Source organism: Passer domesticus, chromosome 4, assembly GCF_036417665.1.
Source record: "Passer domesticus isolate bPasDom1 chromosome 4, bPasDom1.hap1, whole genome shotgun sequence".
Lineage (NCBI taxonomy): Eukaryota > Metazoa > Chordata > Aves > Passeriformes > Passeridae > Passer > Passer domesticus.
Window position 1 is genome coordinate 37,206,803 of NC_087477.1, and position 24,915 is coordinate 37,231,717.

Here is a 24,915-nt window from a genome sequence, read left to right on the forward strand (position 1 = left end):
ATAAATCAACTTCCTTAACTTCTGAATTTTCTGCAGAATTACTCTGGTTTCTCCAAGAGCTATAACCATCTATTTGGATTTTTCACTTGCATAAGGGTATTGTATTCTAATAAGAAATAAAACTATGCTACCTATCTTGAAGTCTAACTATATCATCAAGAGAACAAATGGATCTGTTTGAAACAAAACTAAAAAAAGGGGATTTAATGTTCCTTACTACATTTCCTTCACCTTAGTTTAGAAGATTTTAAGCAGTAAGAACAAAGCAAGACTAACTGCTATTCCAGAGTATTACAAACCCTTCAATGAAAAGCCCTGCCACAACCAGGATTTCTCTCTCCCGCAACTTCAGATGAACTAAAGGGCCCTGCAAGACAGCAAAACCACTGTAACAAGAGATTTTCCAATATGGAACCAATGAAACCTAGAGTACAGGCATCTTTCAGATCTCAAATACGTGTTTGTTTAGGGATTAGTCAAAAGACTGATATTGCAGACCTACCGCTCCTACTCAGAACCTACCAACCACACAGAACAATGGCAGGAGCTCAGAACCAGTTGTGCTTTGCATTTTCAATGTTAATCTCTCTCCTCACATTTAGAAGTACAGCTCCTGCCAGTCATTGCCACAGTGAAAGCAGCGTGTTGTTCTCTGCTTTATGACATTCCTCAGCCTCTTACTTATCTGCCTAACACAACTACTTTTGTGAAAAAACTGTTTTATTTCTTGTGCTGGAAAGAAACTTGGCACTAGTCTACCTGCACTACTTTCATAAGCCTTGTAACCCAGAAGCAGCATGGAACAGACTTAAAAATAGCAGAGCATGAAAGCGCAGCATTCAACCATACCTCTGTAGTTTTGGCCAAACACGATCTTTAAATCACAACTTACCGCATTTTAACATTATCTTTTCTTGCATTACTAACATGTCTACACTGCATGGAAAGATAAAGTTCAGCACCTCAGGCATTACCAGCTTCTGTTATGTATTTAGGCAATGCAATTCTTGAGATCATAAAAATTATTTCCATTAAAAGCAAAGAATACCACCCACCAGAGCATTCAAAATTTTCATCCTTGAAACAATGCCAGCCACAGTGGTGGCAGCAGACATTTGGATAAGACTCTGCAGGAAGAAAGACAGCAAAAAAAATTTATTCACCGGCATTCATTTCCTTGAATTTCTGCCTTAGTTCAGCTGGAGTGAGGCGGTATTGATCAAGTCCATCATTCCAATAAATACGATCAAGGACCTGTAGATCTCCACCGACAAGCCAGTTCCCTTGCTCCATAACCATCTAAGAAAAGAAAGAAAAATCCATGTCAGGATTAGCTATCAGCTTCTCCTGAGTATCGAGAGCATAGCAATGGGGACACATCTTTACCAAGGATTGTGTTCCAGGTTAATTTTATTTGACAGTTGGAAGTCAAGCATCAGTGTTAAAAAAATGGAAAAAATTCACTGGAGCATAGTGCAGACATGTTATACCATGATGGAGGAGAGATGCACAAACCTTCAGTAGGCCTTTCTTTCAAAACTGAGATAATATAAAGAAATGCAAATAGCCGATATTCTTAACCAACACTGCATGACAAACAAAGATAGTGTCTCAAAAGCCTTGTCTATTACACTTTATTTAGCATATATTAGCATATATTTTTATTAGTACGTATTTTAAAATTTAATTACAATATAGCAATACAACGAAGTTGCACACTTTATAGTTATTGGTCAAAGCAAATGTTATTGCAGCATTTTTACTCTGTAATTTACAAGATTTACAATGCTGCAATACAAGATATTGCAGCATTTCAACTCTGTAGTTTATGAGATTCTAGTCAGGAATAAAGTAACAAACAAAACAATTCTGATTAATACTCACCCACTTGAATCTACAAATAAAATCAGAATCTTTGAAGTGGAACAGCTTCTGGACTTGTTTCATGGTAGCAGTTTACCCAAGTAACAGATGTTAGACAGTCACTACTTTTTTTATATCTTTAAATATCACCCCACGCTTTATCAAAAAATAATTATGGCAAGCTTCCTAACATACTCTACAAAGAGCCATAGACATTACTGTGAAATTTTTAATTTCTAAGAATGCATTTTGTTTTGAAGATGAAATCACAAAAAACTTTCAAGTTTCATACACATTTCTGATAACTTTTTATGCCTTATGTAACTTAGAAATGACAATAAATCTTGATATAACAGAAGATATCACATACTAAACCTAAAAGCCAAGATGTGAAAATTAGGTGCGAATTTTTCAATTTATTTGTCCTTTGACCTGCTGGAATTAAATGATGCCACGGTATCCATTCCATTCCTGAAGAAAATGCCAGACTTTGACATCTTACCAAGGTGGAGGGAAGGTGTGATAATGATACGAAGATGAAAAAACTCTGCACTACACAATCTCTCAGGTACCCAAATATTTCTGATTAAGAACAGCCACCAAATTCATGTGCTGTCATGTTACTGCTATACACCTCAGTACAGGCAAAAGAATATAGTTCCTTATTTTCTACATAAGAAGTCATCCAAATTTTGTCTGCATGAGATTTGCTTAGAATTTATTGGATCTGTGTTAAGCTTTCAATAAAGGGATAATCTTATCTTCAGCATCACAGAACACATCAAGGGCTTTAAAAATCCTCTGTTAGTCATACAGATTATTTTACAACATTTCAAAGGCTTCCCTTTTCAAGAGCAAGCTCATAATTTGAAGTTTGTTTGATTTAACTTTATCTAATTTTATGTCATACCTGTAAACAAAAATACCTCAGAGACAAATGCGGAAATAAACATGTTTTGACTCTGCAGAGCTAAGATGTAACATTTACATCAGCTTGCATAAGCCAATACAGCATTGTGGTGAGTATGTTACAATTAGAACATTGCAGTATGACATACACATAAGGCCAAGATAATAAAACATAACCAACACAATGGATGGGAAATTACTCCCCAGAGAGTGAAATGATGAACTCTCCAGGAACAGGGCCTGTTTGAAAAACATCTAAAGCAGGCAGGTCTCACGTGCACCACATGCAGGCAGAAAAGAAGTTTTCTATCCTTCACAATGCATATATCCACTGATATAAGGAGCTTTGATGATCCATCTGGTGACAGAGGGATGTGTTTTTCTAGGCACACTGGAGGGCAAAGTTCTCTTTTCTGCAGCACAGATTCTACAGTACATTTTAAATTCATTTCATGTGTACATAATGACATTGGATTTTCACACTAAGTACAGACTATTCAACAGCTGCACAGAAAACAATTACCTTTATTTCTGCTCAGATATTTTAACTGATTTTCAAAGTCGTTTTTTTATCAAAGTACATCAATTATAGACATGCAATTCACTAAATTTGCAGCTCCACAACAGTACAGCTAATGGGACTAGATTCTCAACTTTTAAACACACACCTTGATATAGGGATGTTCCTTGCACGTGGTTCCCCACTGCCTAGCACAGCGTTCCTCTTTCCTGTGCTCGTAGAATTCGGGATTGCGGAGAATGGCAACGCGGCGACCTTCATACACCAGTGCAATTGCTGTGCACCCATCGAGCCTTTCTTTGTCTTCCTGAGTAGCTGTTAGCACTATAGGCACTGACAGATTAATAACTCCCCCTGCAGAGGGAAGAAAAAAAGCCCTTTATCCTTAGTAACAGTCATCAATGTTATGAACACCTACCTAATTAACAGGTTACTTGTAAGGCTGTAAGTGTATTACATGACAGGTAGTTGAAATACTTATTTTAACAGAGATTAAACATTTTTTAGAATGAACTCATACTTCCATAAGATACACATGCTATAAAATTGAGCAAATATTGAGGTTTGAGAAAGAGTCAACATAGTAGTGAAAATACAGCACAAGTACAATACACAGCAAGTACTTAGAGCTGCACAAAAATATCTAAACTGCAAGGATACTACTTTTTGGAATGTCAAACTAATACCGTTCTTAAGAATCTATATAGAAAGTAGAAATACACAAATAACATTTTAAAATAGATCATTTGAAATATCAGACAAGGTTGCTGCTGGAGTGGATAATTAGTAAAAAGGAAATTATATTCTTAGTAGCCATACTTTTGGCCCCAAAGAACAAAAACAATGCAATAGGAGCAGAAAGATACACCCAAGCAATTAACACACATAACTGAACTATTTCAAAAGGTGACTTTTGTTGTACACTTAAAAATTATTCAGATTCAAGCATTTACCATCCAGAAAAAACTGCTGACTCAGGCAAATATTTGCATAGTTTGTTCAGCTGAAAGTTTACCAGCTACATTACTTCTAAAACTAAGCCAATGTAGCTGAATTTTAAGGTTATGTGTGGTCCTCCTTTTTAAGCACCTACTTCACTGCCAGATGCTGAAATCTTGTTTTTCTTTTCTGGAAGAATGAGATTTGAGAAACCCAGCGGAGTAAATATTGTAAGTCTTCTACAAAGGCTTGGGTTCTAAACTTTTGTGTGGTCTCCAGGAGAAAAGTCATGGACCCTTTAAAGTTAATGGAGGTTTTGGCATTTGCCAAGACTCTAAAATAAGACTAATTTTGCTATTATTTAAGCAATATCTTTTTTATTAGGAAATTAAATTTCTTAGGGAATTATAAAGTGGATGAAAATTTTAAGAGAAAAATAAATTCCCTTCTTTCTTAATGTAAAATGTATAATGCATGCTGTGCATCTCCTCCTAAGTTCAGTCTTGGTGCCCAGAGTTATTTTCAAAGCAACTAGGCCATAAAATTGAATTTGGCAGCAGTCACAGAGAGTGGTCTGACACCCCAAAATGGATAATTTAAAGAAAAAACTTACTTTGCAGACAAGTAAATAAACATTTTAAAGTATGAAGAGATGTCAAACCTGTTGATTATTTTGTCCATGACCAGCAAATAAATACATAATATCTCCTACATATTTCTTCAGCAACAAATGAAACAGAGGCAAGGCAGTGAAGCAAGTCTATTGAATCACAGATGAGCACAGTGTCAGGATGAGACTTTTCCAGACAATTTAATCTTTCAAGAGAGACTATCAGCACAGTGATCTCCACAGCTCAGAAGTCAGTCAGTATGAACACTGCTTTTAAAGCTCAAAGGATGAGATGCATTGCAGGTAATAAACTATTTCCCTCTCTTCAGAATCAAAGCCCTGCAAAATGACTGCTGCTCTAAGACCCAGAACTAACATCCCAAGCAAGGAGGAAACTCTGAGGATATTGTTTTGACCTAACTGTTGCTACTGCTGCAAGTAGCAAAGCAGTTTTAAGGCAATCATATTTATCTAAGAAGATTTACACATGTAAGTGCTGTAGTAGATCTCTAGAAAGCGGAAATCAGTAGCAGGACATCTACAGAAACAATGACTTTATCCAAGCTTAGGACAGAAAATAGTTTCCATCAAAAAGTTTCTATTTTTCATTACTTGCATTTTTTTGTAGCACAGATGCCATGCTCAAAACAGCAAAAGAAGTTTAAAAAACTGTTATATTGTTATATCTGAAACACTCACTTATACAAGGTCGTAAATTACTTATAAAAATCCTGATTTACTGAAAATTACAGGACAGGACTATGACCTACAGGCTATTTTAGCAGCTGAATGCATTGCATGCAATCTGCAGAGGACTTTTCACCTGGATGGATGTACAGAAGCAAATGAAATGAGAACAAAACTAGCAGCCCAAAATTATACTGCAAAGTAACAGGATGACATTATGCTGTATAGGACAGCACCTAGACAAAAGCAAATTAAGAAATATAATGATGACAGATGTCTGTATCACAGAATTGAGAGAAAGGTGACTTTTTGTTCTGCTATTTGGTCTCTATCAAGACAAGAGTGACGCAAAAGGAAGCACGAATATAGGAAAAAGGCTGGAGTAAAACAGCCTTTAAAGAGGAATAAATGAAAAATTACAGAGGATCGCAATCAAACTCCAAAATCTGAGGATGTTATGACTTACTATTTTCACAAAGTTCTTAGCCAAATGGTAATGCAAAATAAAATTTACTCATTTAAATCATCCCAGGAAATTACTAAATCTTAGTAATTCAATTACACGTGATAATTGTTCATACTCAGACCGATTTCACACTTGCAACAGCTCCAGCACTCAAGTCAGTTTGTTGTCCTTTTCTTCATTACTAATATCAAACAAATCCTTTGGTCACAGAACTAAACAACAATTAAACTGCAATTCCAAATCCTAAGATCAATTTCTTCAAAACTAATTAGAAGTATGCATTTTAGAATTAAATGTTTTTCAGAAATTGTAAAGGCAAAAAGACAAAATATTCAAATTCTAACATGATGGTAGGTGTAAAAAGAATAAAACCATCACATTTAAAACTGGTTATTATAATATTCTATTCCCTTATCCCAGACTTGATGTTGTGCACAAGCCTGATAATGTGTTACCACACCACCACTAAGAAGCAAAGCATCAAAAATATTTTAGAAGCATGATTAGTTTGCTCGGTTTTACAAATGGTGTGTTTTACCCTACCATCAAGGAGACAGTCAAAGTGAAGGCACTGGAGGTATTCTCTCTCTCTCATAAAGCCATTCAGGGGTGTTGCCCAACCTTCTGCTAGCACTTGTACCCACTGCATATCCACCTTGTAAAGAAATGAAGAGATAGACTTAGAGCAGATAAAAATTGCTGCTTAATTAATGGCATCAGGTATTAATCATAATAGATCATGCTTTAATTCTAAAATGCAGGACAGTACAAATGGAAGATTTCTCAGTGTTACAGGTTTTAATCACAAATAATTCAAAGTTTCTACAAGTAAGGAAAAAAACCCCAACTTGTTCCTCACTGTTCATATTTTTGGCTATTTTCCAGACCCTACACTCGATCAAATTTCCATGTTTTAAAAAAATCAAACCAACAAACACACAACAACAAATTTTATTTGTAAATCTTGATAAAGTTCTTCTTAACAAAATCAGAGAATCCCACATGCCTTTATCTAACAAAACAAGATAACAAAGACGTTAAAAGGCAAAAAAAGAGAAAAAATAATAACAATACATACAATCACCAAAAAAAATCAGAATTATGAGTGTAAATATTAAGAGGTTTAATCTTTAAAGAAATGAGAAATAATTTTTTTTCATAAACAATGAGACAATCCAGAAGTAAAATTCTCTCTGGACTAGTACTTATTTCAGTATGAGATATCAGTTTACACAGAATTTCCTTCCTTAGCACTCAGTCACACTATGACTTAGTGTGTGGTCTCCATTATTTCTGCATGTGCATTACTAAGACTTGGTCAAGTTTTTGACAAGGACAGGCTTTGCTTGTGCAAGTCTCTTTTGCAAAGGGCATGACTAATTTTATTACACTGTTTCATTTATACTGAGGCAAGTACAAAACCCAGTTTATTCCCAAGATTACACTGGATACTTTTTTGATATTTAACAGGCCAGTGGTTGTGGGTGGAGAGAGAAATTATTTGTTTTTCTAGATAGGGAGCAATTTAGAATGGGGCCCTACTGAGGTGTAATAATGGTGACCTTAAGTATTTATTCCTCAACAAACAATTAATAGTTTTACACAGATATATGTGGAAAAAAATAGTTAAATGTGGTGAAAGGAAGTATCAATATTCATTACTAGTAGAAGACCAAGCAAATTTTAAAATTACTTAGTTCAATGCTTAGTATGTCATCCCAATCCTTCAAAGTATACTCACAATACATACTGAACTCTGAGCTTAGTCAGCTCCTAGATCAAATGTTTAGCTTTAAGTTCTAGTAATACCATCAAAAAGCCAGTGAAAAAAACTCATGCACTGTATCTGTGTTTAGGCTTATTAAGAAAAAGAATGAGGTAGAATAAAAACACAGCCAGAAGCAGCTTCATCTAATTGATCTAAGTTGAAAAATAATGCATTTAACCAAAATAAGAATAGGGTCAATCAATTTGTCCCATGCTTTTCTATATTCTCTCTGCTGGAAACCAGAAACACAGCACAAGTATGTTGTAATCAGAAAAAAAAAGCAATAAAGTAGATTTGGTCATATCTTTGCAACTGTTTGAGTTTGGTATGTTTATTAAAACATAAAAAGTTAATGTTGTTCAGCTGAAGGCTACCAACAGGAAGAATCAAGAAGTAGTAATTGATTTCCCCTATATTTCTAGGCAATTACAATTCACAACAAGTGAAAGTAAAGTAAGCAAAGTTAAAAAAAAAAGTAAACAATCCTTCTAGAAAATATTTCTCATACAAGACATTCCAGGCATGGTTTTGTCCACAGATCTGTGGGGAGTGTGGGAGGAAATCACTGTAGATTTTTTCTCTGGGGTGGGGATAAACTAAGTAACACTATACCAGATATTATTCATAAAAGTATGAAGATCAATTATCTCTGGTAAGTAAACAAAGAAACCACAGATGATGTTGTTTTCATTCAAAGAAAGAGGGAAAAAGTCTGTCAAGGTGTATTCTGTAACCAATGCAGGTATTTCAGCTGCAGAACAGCAACAGATCAAACTGTCCTTCAACTGCAGCAATGAGACACCTGAACACACAATACCTTATTTATTTCCAGGGTTAACAGAGACTCAGCATCAGTTTTGGCCAACTGTAGCTTGTTTTCTGGCACATAAAGCTCTTTCACCTCGTAAGAGGCATCCACTGGTACAATGTCCTGTATAGAAGGAATAAAGAGAACTTAATGTTTGCTCAGAAGGCCTCTTGGGCACTGAACACACATCAAGAAGTAAAATTATAATGTTGCACTACACAGCAGCAAGAGTTTATTAATTATGCAATTTTTACTCATCTAAAAGCCAGCACTGTTCCAAGATTATGATATATTGCTAGTTACTCAAGCCAGCAGACTGCCTAAAATGAAACATTCTGACAAGAGATTTTTTCTAAACCTTAAGTAACCCATATAACATTTATCTAGTAAATATTTAACTATTGAATTGAATGAAGTTTTTATGACTTATTAATGCCTACATTATCTACAGTAGAAAGGCAGACTTGATGCTTTTACACATGCTGAAGAAGTTAAAGAAGATTTAGAGACTAAGCATTTATGAATTTAAGTCATTCACTATACAAAACATTAAAAATGGTAACATGAAGGCAAAATACATAAAGGTCCTTCTCTACTGAAAATTAATACAGAAGTACACATAAAAAGTATTTCCTACAGCTAATGCCATAACACCAGTATTTTCATCTATATACTAACTCTTAGAATATTCAAATGTGACGTCATCTGTGAATATACATGCAATGTACCAAAATCTAGCTCTATAACCAACACATTTTGATTTGAAAAAAAAATTCAGTGTATTTAACAATATATTCTCACTCCACAATTCTTAAGACTTTAAACTTGTTGGAAGAGTTAAACACAAGGATAAAACCATAATTAAAAGAGGAGAGAAGGTCATCATGGTAAAACTGCTAAGAGTCTCCTCCAACAAAGGATGGTGTAATATATCAAAACCCAGTCAAACGTTCCAGTGATGTTCAGTACCAAAATATCAGTGAAAAGAGGCTGACTATTCTTTTTAAAACACATTTTTCAGTGTTTGAGAAACCTTTGTAAAATAACGCTTTACTTTTGGAGAAAAAAAGTTCACCCTTAGAGCAATGAACAATAATCAAATCATCTTTACTTTTCCAGTATATGCAGGTCAGAGTAAATAGGCTGCTTGTAGAAAACACAAAGTTAGCTCAGGAATTTTAATGCATTTATCAGACCTTAGGCACTACCTCCATGGAAAGTAAAATAAAGGCAGCAGAATGCTGACAAGTGAGAGATAAAATGACTGAGGGAGTAACAAGATGTGGTGAGTCTCACTGCCTGTTGCATAATTCATATCCTCAAAGACACATCAAATAAAGACAAATTAAACTAGCACTTAGAAATGGTGTTTTATAAGGAAAAGCTTGCTCCATTACATATCAGACATCATTTTGGAAGCAGATTTTAATACATTGTAATTTAGGCAAAATCAGCCTTTTGTTTTCTCTGCCTCAGCAGCAGCACAACAGCCCAGGAGAGCTGCAGCAGACTTCTGTCACAACAGCAACACCAGAATCAAATGAAGGTATTGCCTCCTGAAAGCAACACTATAATGAAGGAGTGCACATTATGCTGCTTCACAGATTTCCCTCTGGACCCTGGCTCATTACCAGGCTAGGATGCCTTAATTTTACAAACCATCAATAGCTTAAAATAAACGTGCCTATTAAAAAGATCACTTCAAGTATTATCCTGGTTTTAGTGTCCCACTAACAGGCAAAACAAAGGTTTCACAATGCAGTTTCTGTCAACAACCTACTTCATTATACAAATGTAAACAACTTGAAGACAGTTCTAGCAACTGAGTCTGACATTTGGAAAACTTGTAGGATTAGTAAACCAAGACTCCCTTGCACACATGAAAGTGATACTGAAAACATCAACTTAGATTAAAAAAACATCAACAAAACAAGAAAACCAGCAACAAAAGGAATCCATGCATCTTTAAACTGCATGAATTTTAGGAATTAGGAAAACGTTAGGCTAGCAAGCCATCTAGTGACCATTCTAAGACATCAGTTTTACTGAAAGCTTAATTCTACCAAAGGACAAGTTACAGAATATTCCACAATATTTATTCTTTCACAAGTCGTTCATATAAAATATGGCAAAATAAAAACCAACAAACAAAAAACTAGATGCATTATGGAAACGTGCCTCCTCACACTGAGGTGGTGGGTTCTTTGCATGCAGATAGCCTTCTCTGCAGCACGGGCACATGTATTAATAATGCTGGCAAATGTCTTTATAATGCTGAACAATTCATTTCATAGAATCATAGAAGCATAGAATGGCTGGGGTTGGCAGAGACCTTAAGGATCATCTAGTTCCAACCTCCCTGCCATGGGCAGGGACACCTTCCACTACACCAAGTTGCTCAAAGACCCATCAAACCTGGCCTTCAATACCTCCAGGGACAGGGCAACCATAGGTTCTCTGGACAACCTGTTCCACTGTCTCACCAGGCTCACAGTAACTAATTTCTGCATTATATCTAATCTAAACTACCTTCTGTCAGTTTAAAGCCTTGCCCTCTCCCTAAATGCCCTTATAACAAGTCCTTCTTCAGCCTTCCTATAAAGCCCTCTTGTTCAAACTACAGGAAATCTACAGAATTCATATTCTCAAGACAGCACTTCATTAAGATGGTCTAAAACCAAGACATGCCTGTTTAGCCTTGCCTCGATTTCATTGTCTCCCACTGAACTAAGCAACTACTAAGATATCTTGCCATTCATTATACTGTTATCTTCAAAGAAGAGGAAAAAAAGTGCCAGATGTACCTTAAACAAAGCTGACTGGGCTACGAGCCATCAGTCAGCACTATGTACCAATACAAGTCTTCAGGGATCATTATCTTGGCACATGTGACATAGGTTTCTATAACTATGAATTGTTCTGAGCAGGAGGCACAGGGCCCCTCCAGTCAGGAACTGCCTCACCTTTCAGAGGTAGGACTCCTACACAGCTCTCCTATTTTCTTCAAAAAAAAAAAAATCAGATGGGGATTTGGGCAAAAGTTATCTTATGGTTTGCCCTGTCTTATCTCCTGAGCAACCCTGAGCAAGCAGTCATCCTTGAGGAATTTTCTTGAAAATTTCAGTACAATCTCCCCAGAGCAGTACTTACACAGAGGGTTAAAATTAATTCATACTGGCTGCATGATGAGGTCTTTTGCCTGTATCAACTTCAACACTTGGTGGAGCTCTATTTACTCAAACTACTGTCAATACTCAAAATTTCCAGAACATCCAACTCACATAAAAAAACATGAGTTATTATCTGCAAGAGTATCTCAATTGAAAATAAATAGTTATCTGGAGTGTTATCCACTGCTCACTGACTAGAGATAAGAATGTAAGGAAATACATTTCTTCTACATGAGCATTAGCTAATTCTGGGGACATGGTTTCAAGAGGATAAAGCCATCTCTTCACTGCCTTCACTTTTAGTGTTGGGTTTGGGAGTTTTTTGTCTGTTTGTTTTGCTTTCCATGTGGTGTTTGTTGGGGGTGAGGTTCTTCAGGTTGGGTAATGAGCCATATCTACTTATCATGCAACAGGAGAAGGCCTGGAGACTTCAGAAGGGATGGTGTAGATTGCAGGCATGAACAAGGAAAGAGATCAACCTTTTCAGAAGCTATGAACCAGAAACTCAACTCAGCCATGTCAAGAAGATCAGCTTTCTGAGTCATTACAAAACTGCAGGATTACTTTTACTAGTACAAGAAAAACAGTGGAATACAAGGGAAAGCAGACACAAGCAGCCCCTATTTAAGTGAGATTAAATCACTGTGTAAGTGCACCCCCGTATCTTCACATCTGCAATATATATTAATTTGTACACTACAGAGACAATTCAGACTCCTTAAAATTGGTTGCTAGCATTTTTAAGTCAGCATTCACTGTTGGTTCTGTAACAACTATGACAGCCTCCTCTCCCTTCCAGTTATTGATATAAATTAATTTTCCACTTGTCCAAAACTTATTTCACTTGGAGATCAGTGTTGTGCATTGTTTAAAGAGGAAACACACAACAGGACAAGTTTAAAAGTTTGAATTGAAAGATGCATAAGTCTTTATGTCTCAAAAACTGTCTTTGTTTTTCCCAGCACTTATATTCAGATTGCATGTACAAATATTTGGGAAAAAAGTTTCTAAGATATGTCTCCATTTCTGCTCACCCTCTCTTGAAGAAGTTCCACAACTTGCTGTATACAATCGTTCACATCACAGGAATCAGTTTTCAGCACAAGCTCCGGGGCTTCTGGTTTTTCATACTCAGAGTCAATCCCAGTAAAACCTACAGAACATAAAAATATTAGGTGACTTCTTCCAAAAGATGACTTCACTTTAATGCTGTTCACAGACAGTTTTCTATATATAAATGAACATAACAGGCAAGAACATGGAATTTTAGCTTCCTCAATACAGAGATTCTTAGGGAAATCAACAGGTTTTTTCTTTATCAGACTCTTTGCTAATCATAGTATCTGACAGCATCAAACTTCAACATTCTGCAGTACATACATAGCATTTATTTGTTGGTGAAGCTATTTGATTTTTACAGTGAAGTAAGGAATTTCAACATCTTTTACATTAGTTTAGCTAATATACTCATCTCAAGATAGCTGCTTTAAGATTGATGACTGTGTTTATTATAATAGTTGTCACAGACTCTACAAGCTACCAGTGACACTTGTTCTGGCCTACTTTGCTTGCAACCTGCTTTGAAATCGTGGAGATTCTACCACCCATGCATAAACAAGGAGGAAAATCCAAGCCCAAAGGCAAACAGTATCACCAGTACAAGTCAGATCTGCATCAGGAATATCAGCTGGGCTTCAGCAACTCAACATCTGCATCCTCCACAAGTGTAAATGCAAACATTAGAACTCCAGTTTTTCCCTTTGGATTTAAATACCCTCAAAATTAGTAGTTTAGTTCCCCACCTAAGAAAAATATTAATTACTGCAGTACCCCATGTGATAAAAAAGGCTGGTAGCTTTTCTAAAACCTGTACACTGATGAGATTACTGGAAAAGTGGGAACAGAAGGAAAAGAAAGTATCTCATTACATTTCCAGAGAAAAAGAAGATAACATTTGCTGACATTCCTTGTGAACTGGCAAGTTGGTTTAATTTTCATCCTTTGTATATCAGATAGGTCATAAGATACAGCCACTGCTACACTCATTTGTATCTTGCTCAGGCACTGTTTACTCAGGCACTCAGTGTTTACTTCACTGTTTACCACTTCTTCAGGAACACAATTCCATTATGTGGCTTGTAAAATTAACAAAATATTAGCAATGTTCACAAAATAGGCACAGAGAAGGATTCTATACAGAACTGTATCTTTGTATCATGTCAGCTCAAGCTGTTGTACTTTGATTTTGAATAAATCTTCACTCAGCTTTATTTATTCCTGGTGTTTGCATGAAATATTCTGTAGTACTAGAAGTATCAAGCAACCAGTCATACAGAATTGTCTTAGATTTCTTGAATTTTATTATCACTTCTGATTAAAGTGAATTCATACAGCATCTGCAAACTCCACCCCCAAAAAGTGATACTTCAAAAAAACTGCTTTGCTACTAAATACAGAGCTATCTATCATCAGCCTCTGCAAACTATAACATAACAGAGCAAAGCAGCACTTGAAACAATACTTGAAATGAATGATTGCATAGCTAAGCTTTTTTTATTGCAGGTTATACTTAAATCTTGACCTGAGGCTGGGAATAGGAAATAATGGTCATGGGCACTAGAATAGAACACAGATTTAAAAGTAAAAGTCAGTATCTTCAGAAGTGTTCTTAATAGTCTTTACAGGTAGACAATGGCCATGTTTTACTTTTTGGAAGAAACTAGCAAGTTTTATTAATGCAGTTCTTTAAAGACTTTAAAAAGAATCAGGCTCTTTTTAACTAGCCAATGGACACACAAAGGAGACAGATAATCCTAAATCATTACATTGTTTCTATTGCAACCTTTAACGTGCTTTTAAAAGCAATAACGTTTCTTTTAAAAGCTGAAGCAAAAAATTGCAACCTTTAAGGCTTTTTCAGTGTGTGGTTAGCCACTTCCACCCTTTTACTGTCCTACACACTTAACTACTCAGTTCCAGAAGTCAATGTCAATTTTCTTCTCAGTCACGTCCTGAATCCATGCTTTTTTAAGGGTGATACACTCAGACATGAGCACATCCACTTAAGTGGAGTCAAATTACACTAATGTTTCACTAATTACATCAATAATTACACTTATGTAGAAAGGATGTGATTACATCTAGGTTCACCTTTAATTTCTCCAGCCCTGGCTTTCTTGTAGAGTCCTTTAACATCTCTCTGCTCACAGACATGCAATGGAGCATCCACAAATACTTCAAAAAAAGGCAAACTTGCCCCTTCATGAATTTGTCTGGCGTTATTACGATCCTGAAAGAAAACAGAAGAAAAATCCTAAAAGGTTGTCCCCACATATTTGTACTGCTTTTGCCTTTGAAGATCATTTTAAAGAAGATGACAGCTCAATGTAAACAAGCTTTCAAAGTTTGAAAAAAGAAACGTGATTTGATTAACAGATGCCCTGCAAGGTACATTACTTTGGCTACAGTACATCACATAGTAAAAGCTGACAGGAAGATGTGAGATAATTTATATTAAACTTGATTTGTCAGAAAAGTCCACAACCAAACCCAGCCAATAGAATGCAGGGTTTTCTATATCCATACATATCCATATGTCCCATATGTATACCCATATGTTCTATACCCATACCCAAACATATTCCTCATGTCTGAGGCATAACATCTGCCTAGTTGAGTACAGCAGGGAGAAGGTGTTATCTGCTGCTCTTGATATAACCACCCTTTTCTCCAAGCACCAGTTTTCCCTACATTCCTTAATCTGACAATACTTGTGTAGTCAAAATATTCTATTATTCGCAGTACTTTATCATATTATTTTTATGGTTTGCCAAGCATTGGCACAATATTGGTGACTTTCACTGAGAGAACAAAAAAAGCCTTCCAAAATCCACTAAAATATTCTCTTACTAAATATTGTTTATTTTGTTAGTTATTTTTCTCATATCTAGAGACTTCTGTTATACTGTAGGGTTTGAGTTCCCCAAATTATTATCAGAAGAAGTGTTTGCACTACTCTAACCAAAGAAATAACACATTCTCATGCTGTGAAACACCTAAGCTTAAAGTCCCTGCGTCATACTTGGGTGCTCACACATCCTTTCTGTCTCTCCCCTCCAGGTTCTTATGCACAGATGAAAACGGACTTCACACAACAACGTGAAAGTGGATTTGCAATAATTTTCAGTATTATATAATGGCATGCTGTATAGACAACATGAAATAAAGTAAAAAGAACCTACAGGCTATTAAAACACTTTCCCTTAAGTCACTTTGTAAAAATAAAGCTCTCACCATTCATTCACTAAAATAAAATTGTTTTTAAAAGCAATTTACCTAAATCTTCAGGTTAAGTTTACACCTAGTCTTCATATTTATGAAGTACTGAAATCTGCATGTATTAAACAAGATATTGCAATTTTAAGAGTCTTGGAATATCATTTGAGCTTGTTTGTATTATTAGAGTCATAATTCTGTGTAATGGACTGAAGTTAGTTCCAGTTATAGAACTAATGTAAACATTTTTTAAATTAAAATTTCTGTTTTGAGTAATCACCTCCATAAAGCACAACGCCACCAAAAAAAAACCACAAGTAAGTATTTGATTCTAGCTATGCTCAGAAATGGATTTCTTTGACTAGGATTCTGAATGATATTTTGCATTTTCCCCACATTTCATCTAGACATTTTTCACACTTACCTGAGCATAAGGAGAGATGAAACTAGTAATGCACACCAAACCAGCATCTGCAAACAATTTAGCAACTTCAGCAATACGACGCACGTTTTCTTCTCTATCTTCTGGTGTGAAACCCAGATTCTTATTAAGGCCTTGGCGGATATTGTCACCATCCAACGTGTAGCACGGAATACCATGGCACACCAAGTACTCCTCCAGTGCCATGCTCACTGTAGTCTTGCCAGCACCAGACAGACCTAAAATATTCAATAATCATATAAATATATAAGCATAGGAACAAGCTAAGGCAAGTTGTAATTATGAAAATCCCAAAGTGACAGGCAATAGCAGCAATGCCTTTTGGATAAGCTTACTTGGAATACAAGCCAAGTGGCTTTTACACAGAAAACAGGTAAAGAGAGAGTAAGGTAAAAGTTAAGTGTGCAGTTTGAAGCAGGTAAGAGCTTGGCCTTGAGCTCTGCTGCTGCTTACAGAGATAATGCTTTTTCCCCAGTGCTGCTGGCAATTATTTCTAGCTGAATAAACTTAATTCAGAAACCAAGCACAGTTAAGATGTTAGATCTATATAAGAAGGGGAAGATCTCACATTGAAGTGAATTTCAGTCAACAAAAGAAATGGGATCAAGCCAAATTTGCACTCTGTTCTTACTCCTTGCAGAATAACAGCATTGAATTAGACACCATTGACTCACTCAAGACTCACACACAGCAGTGCTGCTCCACTAAATGGCATGTGTTAGCAACAAGAAAAGAAAACTGTACTAGCAAAGTCTGGTCTAATTGAGAATCTTTGGCAAGAAACCTATGCTGGCCCTAAAAAGTCCACTGTTCACTTTCGTTTGGAAATTTATTTAAATAATTTTTCCAGATAAGATTTCAATTTATCTGGAGCACGTGCTTCTGCTTATACCAAGAAGTTAATTCATAACTGGAGCACAAACTCGGATCTCCATATGACATTTACCCTTTGAGTGGGGGGGAAAAAAGAGTAACGGTAGTATAAAAAGAAGTAGCACTACTGGGTGAAGAAAAATGCTTTTATTAGTGGTGATTAAGATTTATTCTAACTTTCAGAGAATGGAGAAAAACAAAAAAAAAAAAAATCACACAAAACAGCAGCTTGTGTGCTTCCAAGACATCTATGGCAAAGGACAAGCAATCGTGCTAAGAAATGTGTCCTAAGAAAACACAAAGTGCAAAGGAAATCTTGACAGCTTCTTAAAGAAAAGGAGTCATTGCATTGCTTCCCCTGGTGCCTGTTAGCCAAGTCAGTCTGTTAATATCACCCTGCCAGGCCACCCACTCATGGGGCTTTCTCCCTTTTTCTCCCTCTTGTGTATCTGGAGGGAGGCTGGGGTAAGTTCACTGATGATTTCCAAAGGTGAATCAGCTCAGTGTTGAGTTGGGCAAGAGGTACAGCCTGTACAAGGCAAGAGAAGGAACACAAGGCAGGAAACTGAATGGTCTTCTTTTGGCAGCAATTAGATCACAGAAAATAGACACGACAGTCCAAAAGAAGATTTCAGCAATTTCATCATTTACTTCTCACTGATGCAGTCTTTGACTTGCCATTTCTGTCCCCACATCTAGCTTGCTATTCACTCACACGCTCTGTCTTTTCACACATCATTTGGTCTCCAACATGTAATGAATTGCAAAAGTTAAGGTTATACATTAACGAATTTAAAAGCATTCCTCAAGCTGACAAGTCTTTAAAATAACTTACACTCTAAAAATTGCATATTATTTTACACATTAAAGCAATGTTTTTCCACATTTTTGCTAAATTCCTCCATTTTCTTTACTAGGACCCTCTGACTCAACATTCATTAAAACAGAGCTCTCAAATAAAGGTTACCTTGAAAAATGAAAAACTATCCCAGAAAGATCTTTCCATACACTCCCACTCCATGAGTGCTGACAAATTGAGAGAGTCAAAGTGTCCCAGTATTTCAGCTTTTATTCTAATACCTATTAGAATTCTGAAACTCATGTTTGCACAGTTCTAGAATGGCTAATATTGCTTACTTCCATGCCTACAGTCCTTTTCACCCTTTCACATTACTGCTCAAACATCTTCAATAACCTAGCTTCCCACACACATTCTTGATATCTTACCACCACCCTCCTTCCTGAAAAAATAAAAAAGGAAATTGGGCATTAAGATTACATTTGTTTAAAAAGAACATTGACTGAAAAATGATGCCATGTAGATAACTGAGAACACATTTTTATCATGACCTTTTTCAAAATTAGATTAATGAATTACCAGAAGAAACGGAAAGGCAGCCCACCAGATCATTCAAGCATTGAGAGAGGCTGGAGCCTGTGATGGAAACAGGGAGAGAAAGGGCTCCATTCTTTTCCCAAATAAATAGATGACAGCCAGCAAATCTGCTTGGAATGACTCTCAGCAGTTTGTTATCAATGACCGCTTTACATTTCACACACATTTACTAACACTAGTGGAAATCAGTTTTACTTAATGTAATTGTAGTAAGTTTCCCTAATACTCTGTGAGGATCTTTTATGTTGCAATACAACAACGTTCTAAATGGTTTACAAGCCAATTAAATGACATATTTTGCTACTTTTTCAATTACCAGTTTAAAAAAAAAAAAAAAACAAAAAACAAAGAACTTTACAGGAAATATTTTAAAGCTTCCAAAAACTTCAAAAGACAGAAAAAATTTCCTCACTGTTATGAAACAAAAAAGTCTTCCACAATGTATTTATCTTCTCTATTTACAAAAAAAACAAAAAACCCCACAGAGCTGACTTCAAAAATAACTGCCAGTATGCATTGCCTAAACGTGCAATTGCTGTCCAATGGCACAGGTTTATGTTGAAGTGTTATTTCAAACCAAGGAGACAATAATAATCCAAAGAGAAGAAGCTTTTACAGAAAAGATCCAGACGTACAGACTCTTACAAAAACAACATTTCATTTCTAAATAGATAAAATGGACAGTACAAAGAGACATAATTGGTTAAAACAAAAAGAAAGGAAAAAAAAAGCAACACATGCAAAGAAAACCAGAATTAAGTAGCAGACAATATCAAAAAAACAACTCTCTCAGAGCACTGAACAAAATACGTTCTCAAGTTACTATTTGTCCCAAAGCAATTTCCTGCTAGTCTACCTAAAAACAGTAATAAAAATGCATCAAGATCTTAGATTTCACAAGCATTCAACTTTGCATTCCAAAAAGAGCTAAGTAGCTTTTCAAAGGAGCAACTAAAACAAAAGGATTCTCAGAAACCTATGGCTGTACCTGTTAACCAGACTGTGCATCCACGAAAACCACTTCTTGTTCCTACGACTTGGCCTCTCTTATTCCTGCTGACATGGTGAGCTTGGTAGGTAACATTGGTTGCCCTTTGCATTCCCTGTAAAAGAAGAAGTCGATTAAATCTTTGATAAAGGGTGAGTTGGCAAAGCAAACAAATTCATCCACAGGCATAAAGAAAGACTTGAGGACAGAAAAATGGATGTAAAACCAATACTCATTCCATCAGCTCCAGCATGGATCAAAGGTGGCACAGAAAATTAGAACAGTCAGCCAGAGACAACCACACCCCTTGGGCTACTTCAGTGAAGCTTGGGACTGACAGGTTAATCAACTACTACTTTCAAATAAAACTTGCTTAAGAAAAATCAACTATTAAAAAGAGAGATGAACTGCTAGAGCTGCTTGACTTGACTTCTATTAAAGTAATGTTAGGAATCTGCTTGGTAGAGTACCATGGGATAAAGACCTGAATGGAACAGGGGCCCAAGAAAACTGGTTAATACTCAAGGACCAGCTTCTCCAAGCTCATCCAGCTTCTCCAAGCTCCAATGCTCAAGATGCATCCCAACAAAGAGGAAGTCAGGCAAAACCAGCCAGGAAACCTGCATGGATGAAGAAGGAACTCCCGGACAAACTCAAACACAAAAAGGAATCCTACTGAGAGTGGAAGACTAGGGAAAATGTGGGCTCCCTCTGGATGGAAAAGGGAGACATGGTTACCCAAGATGTGGAAAAGGCTGAGGTAGTCAAGGACTTTTTCTGCCTCCATCTTCACTGACGAGTGCTCCAGTCACACCACCCAAGTCATGAAAGGCAAATGGAGGGACTGGAAAAATGAAGAACTATTGTCCAAGGCAGGAGAAGACGAGGTTTGAGGCCATCTATGGAGCCTGAAGGTGCACAGGTCCATGGGACCTGATGAAATGCATCCACAGCTCCTGAGTGAACTGGTGGAGGATGTGTCTAAGTGACAATCCATATCTGAGAAGTCACAGCAGTTTCTGTTGAAAAAGGAGGCACATAGCCTGTTTTTGAATAGGAAAGTAAGGAAGCCCTGGGCAACTACAAACCACCAGTCTCTCTTCTCTGCACAGTAAGATCATGAAGCAGAAGATCCTGGAAACTATGCTATAAGACACACAGAAAACAAGGAGGTGATTTGTGACTGCCAACTTGACTTCACCAAGGGCAGATCATGCCTGTCAAATTTGGTGGCACTGGCTCTTTTGGCTCATTTTTAACTCCTCAGAGGCCTTTCCATTGCAAACTATGCACCTCTCTTCCAAATTTCAGTTAAGCAAGTGCCTTTATGTATGGTATCATCAGTCTCCAGACAAGAGATAGTTATCATAGATTCTAAATGTTTAAAGAAAGTATTATTGCAAGGAACTTTTTAAAAGAATTATTTTAAAGATAGGGTTTTAAAAATATAATTTTAATTAAAATAAAGCTGGTTACTGAGTTTCTTAAAACAATTCATCATAATAACCTGCTGTACAAATAAATTCAGTAAGATGACCCTGCTGTCAAACATATTTCACAATCTGAAGTGAGAGAGCCCACAGGAAGATCAGCCTTGGCATCATCCCAGACTTTAATGGTATCTGGCTATATGAACTTTGTTTGTGAAAGATCAAGACCTTACATTGCCAGATCATGCGTGAACAATCAAACAAAAAAGAAGACTTAAAAAAAAGAGGGGAAGGGGGGCAGGGGATGAGAGGGATTAGTGGTATCTTTAATGCTGCTTGGGCTTCCTTTGCTTGCAAACATATTGCACTATCTTCCCTTTCATCATTGTATCAGTGCCAGTCGAAAAAGAAAACATGCAGTATATTTAATATAAAAGAAAGTAGGGACTATATTCCTCTGTGGAGTACTAGCAGAGAGCTGTTCATAGTTTCAGAGAGGGACACCACAAAGTAGAATTAACAGAAATATGGTATCTAATCGTGGCTTCAAGGACTGTTGCTACATCATTCTTCTATTCAAAGGTTTATCTATAACTTATTTGGAAATCATGAAGTTGTGTGATTGTATGTCCCCATTTCTAGACACGTCTGGGCTCATAGTTAATACAAACAGAAGTTCAAGGTAAGAACCTGTGTTCAGGTTTTAAACACAGCAACTCTAATTCAGTGGTGATGGTCCAGCAACTAAAGTTAGATGAACACTGAATATCAAAAAAGAAGAAACCGCAATCTGCAAACAGGCTACAACCATACAAAATGACATTATCCTTGCGGATCATGCTACCTTAAATAATTTATCTCCCAAAACAAAAGTGTTTTGTGCACAAAGTCACTTCAATACAGCTGATTAAAACCAAAAGTCAAAAAGTCAAAAAATCAAAATCTTTCTTCTTACAGTAGGAACAATTATGCAGTACATAAGATTGGAGATGTCAGTGAGCAAACTGTGGAATTAAAAGCAACAAAAATAATTGAAGTGCTTCAAATTAAAAGCTATATAGTGCATAATGAATGTATACAGCCGTTCAAACTAACACAGTAATAGCTACATTCTCTCTCATTAATTGCAGTTGTACTGCATTGTACCAGGCACTGGATAAACAGCAGTCTCAAAGCACAAATCCCATGCCACTGTCTCAGTAAGCTCTCTAACATTAAGACATAAACCCAAACATGTATTGCTTTTGATCCCTGGCAACGAGTCTGTTATCAGTCTCATACATTGGTGGTCAAATGTCTTATTCAAAGAGAGTTCTTCCAGTCCATATTCCATAAATTACATCAGCTTCCTCTCTTTTCTAGGAAACTAGGAACTAGAAAAGGGTCTTAAAAGTCTCTTCCAACCTAGAAATTCTGTGAAAAGCAGCAATGAAACTAATCAGGGTCTTACACTAGGTTTACAAAACACATGAAACCCCGAGAGAGCAGGCTGGAGGGATTCTTAAAATGATGAAAAATACACAGCTTTTATGTCAGAAAAAAGTATTAATGCCTTCTTAGGAGAGATGAGAAACCACAGCAAGGAAAAGTCCTTACTTGAGGACAAGGCACACAGGTGCAGTGGAGCAGCCAGTGAGCTGAGTACTTCAGAAGGAGGCACCTAAGACTAAAGGTTAAAGTGCCCAAAGAGTCTTGCTTGCACTCAAAAACACACCTGCCCATCACCACCTGGCCCACCTTTTCTATCTGTGTACAGACACACCAACAAGGGAGCTGAGTACTAATCCTGGGCAAAGCAGCACCCAAATCCCCCTTATCTTCTGAAAGAAAACCAATTTTATAGAGGTGCTCTAAAAAGTTAATAATTTAGCAAGTCATTCTCTGTTGCTGAAAAAAAAAAAAGTACTTCCCTATTTATGTCCACTTTCCTATGAAATAATTTTCTTCCATATGATCTGCCTACACCACTGAGCATAAATAGCTGAACAAGCTAAATATTGTATCTTCAACAACCCAGGTTTTTAATTACTATCCCTGACATACACGCTTTACACAAATATTGATGTGGCACAAAAAATACTCACTGGCACATATTGTTTGTGCTCTTAAATTATTTAGCTAGTCTTCAAATTCTTGTACATAAAATTTGATGACTATCAACTGATGAAATTAAATGACCAACCAAAATGATACCACACATAAAGAACAGTCATTTCCTTTTACACTATTTCAAATCATCACCTTGGATAGCTATATTAACAATGTTAAAAGAAATGAAACCAAGGAAACATGAAATAGAAAAACTCAATGTGATGAGCAAGTTCTCTTTGAAAAAGCTATTTCAAAATTCTAAGCCTAATTACATTCACTATATAATCACTGCAGTAAGGATACATTACAGTTTTGTAAAGGGGCTAATGAAAAAAGGGCATTAATCACTAAGGTTTATCTGCTTTTTTAACAGTCATTGGATATTTCCACTCTGACATCCTAACAAAAATATGTCTTCCACCCTGCAACACAGTGCTTCTGCATTATGTAGACAAACACTTCATCTTAATATTTTCCCTCCTACTTCACCACGTTAAACAGAAATAGTGCTTCAGTCCACTGTGTTTCATTTTAGCAGTAATGTCAGCTGAGAATGCGGATATATCCCTCCTTTCTTCTCCCCCACTATGCTGGTTTGTTTCTCACATGAAATCTAAATTGCTCCAACAGGCAAACATCTTGGTATTGAAGTAAAAAAAGAAAAGAAATCCTTTCTTGGATGCGCACTGGAGAGCTGCAATGATAAAGAAGGAAGGATAACTTTGCTGTTTACTTTTCCTGGCATGAAGGTAAATTTTAGCTTTGCAGGTAGTTGACCAAGGAAATTAATGATTACAGACACCTTGGAACCACAGGAACAAAAGAAAGAAAGAAAGATGATGGGGTCAAAAGGAAATACTAACTCTGTCAACTTTTCTATGTACAGACTTCCTGAGATGACACTTTTTTTTTTCCTATTTTTCTTGATGTTTTGCCCGGTTACAGCTGTAATTTTTTATTGCCAAAACCAAATCAGACTATCAGTGCCAAACACCTTTGATGCAAGAACACAGACAGGCATCCAGATGACAGAAAGCAAACCCAAGTTGCAATGCCAAGATCAAAAGACAGCCAAAGGAAGAGATTATATCTTAATTGTTTTATGGTTAACAGACAAATGGCATATACACTGCATAAGCTGAATTTATTCTTCATTACTTACAAGCAACAATAAAATATTATACTTCTACTATCAATACAAATTTTAAGTTTTCACAAAGCAAGACCTCTGGGGAAGAAAGTAAATCTTTCCATGGCAAGCTGAGACTCCCCAAGCTGCATCATAAACTTGGGACAGCTTGAAGCTGGAAGGATCAGAAAACAGACATGGTTTCCATATAAACCACATACACTGAAGAAACTGTGACTAAGTCCATACCCTTCTGCTCTAAGATGACATGTTGGCTCCCCAAGCTAAGAACTCCCATATGATAGCAAAAGCAACATGAGCAGCCTCCCCTCTGAACTGCAGTCTTACTTTCAATGCCTTTCTCATTTCTCAGTCATAATAGAGTTCTTTAGGTCATTTGTTAACTTCCTCACCATATGCCTCTTATAAACCAGTAACTCCCTGATAACAACACATTCTTATGACATTTATTATTCAGCACTGGAACAGTGCCCATCTTTTTTGTCTACATACAAACACAAGCAAGGAAAACAGACATGGTTCCAACACAA

The 24,915-nt window shown here is 36.4% G+C and overlaps 1 protein-coding gene across 1 annotated transcript in view; it reads right to left on the reverse strand.

The window, feature by feature from the left end:
* Positions 1 to 24,915, reverse strand: part of PAPSS1 (3'-phosphoadenosine 5'-phosphosulfate synthase 1) — a 39,157-nt gene that overhangs the window by 11,781 nt on the left and 2,461 nt on the right. The window contains exons 2-9 of the mRNA XM_064417167.1: positions 19,715 to 19,829; positions 16,440 to 16,675; positions 14,891 to 15,029; positions 12,775 to 12,893; positions 8,580 to 8,693; positions 6,538 to 6,649; positions 3,441 to 3,646; positions 1,164 to 1,299 (exon numbers count right to left, since the gene is read on the reverse strand). Of these exons, the coding sequence (XP_064273237.1) occupies positions 1,164 to 1,299; positions 3,441 to 3,646; positions 6,538 to 6,649; positions 8,580 to 8,693; positions 12,775 to 12,893; positions 14,891 to 15,029; positions 16,440 to 16,675; positions 19,715 to 19,829 (1,177 nt within the window). The remainder of the gene's footprint in view (positions 1 to 1,163; positions 1,300 to 3,440; positions 3,647 to 6,537; positions 6,650 to 8,579; positions 8,694 to 12,774; positions 12,894 to 14,890; positions 15,030 to 16,439; positions 16,676 to 19,714; positions 19,830 to 24,915) is intronic.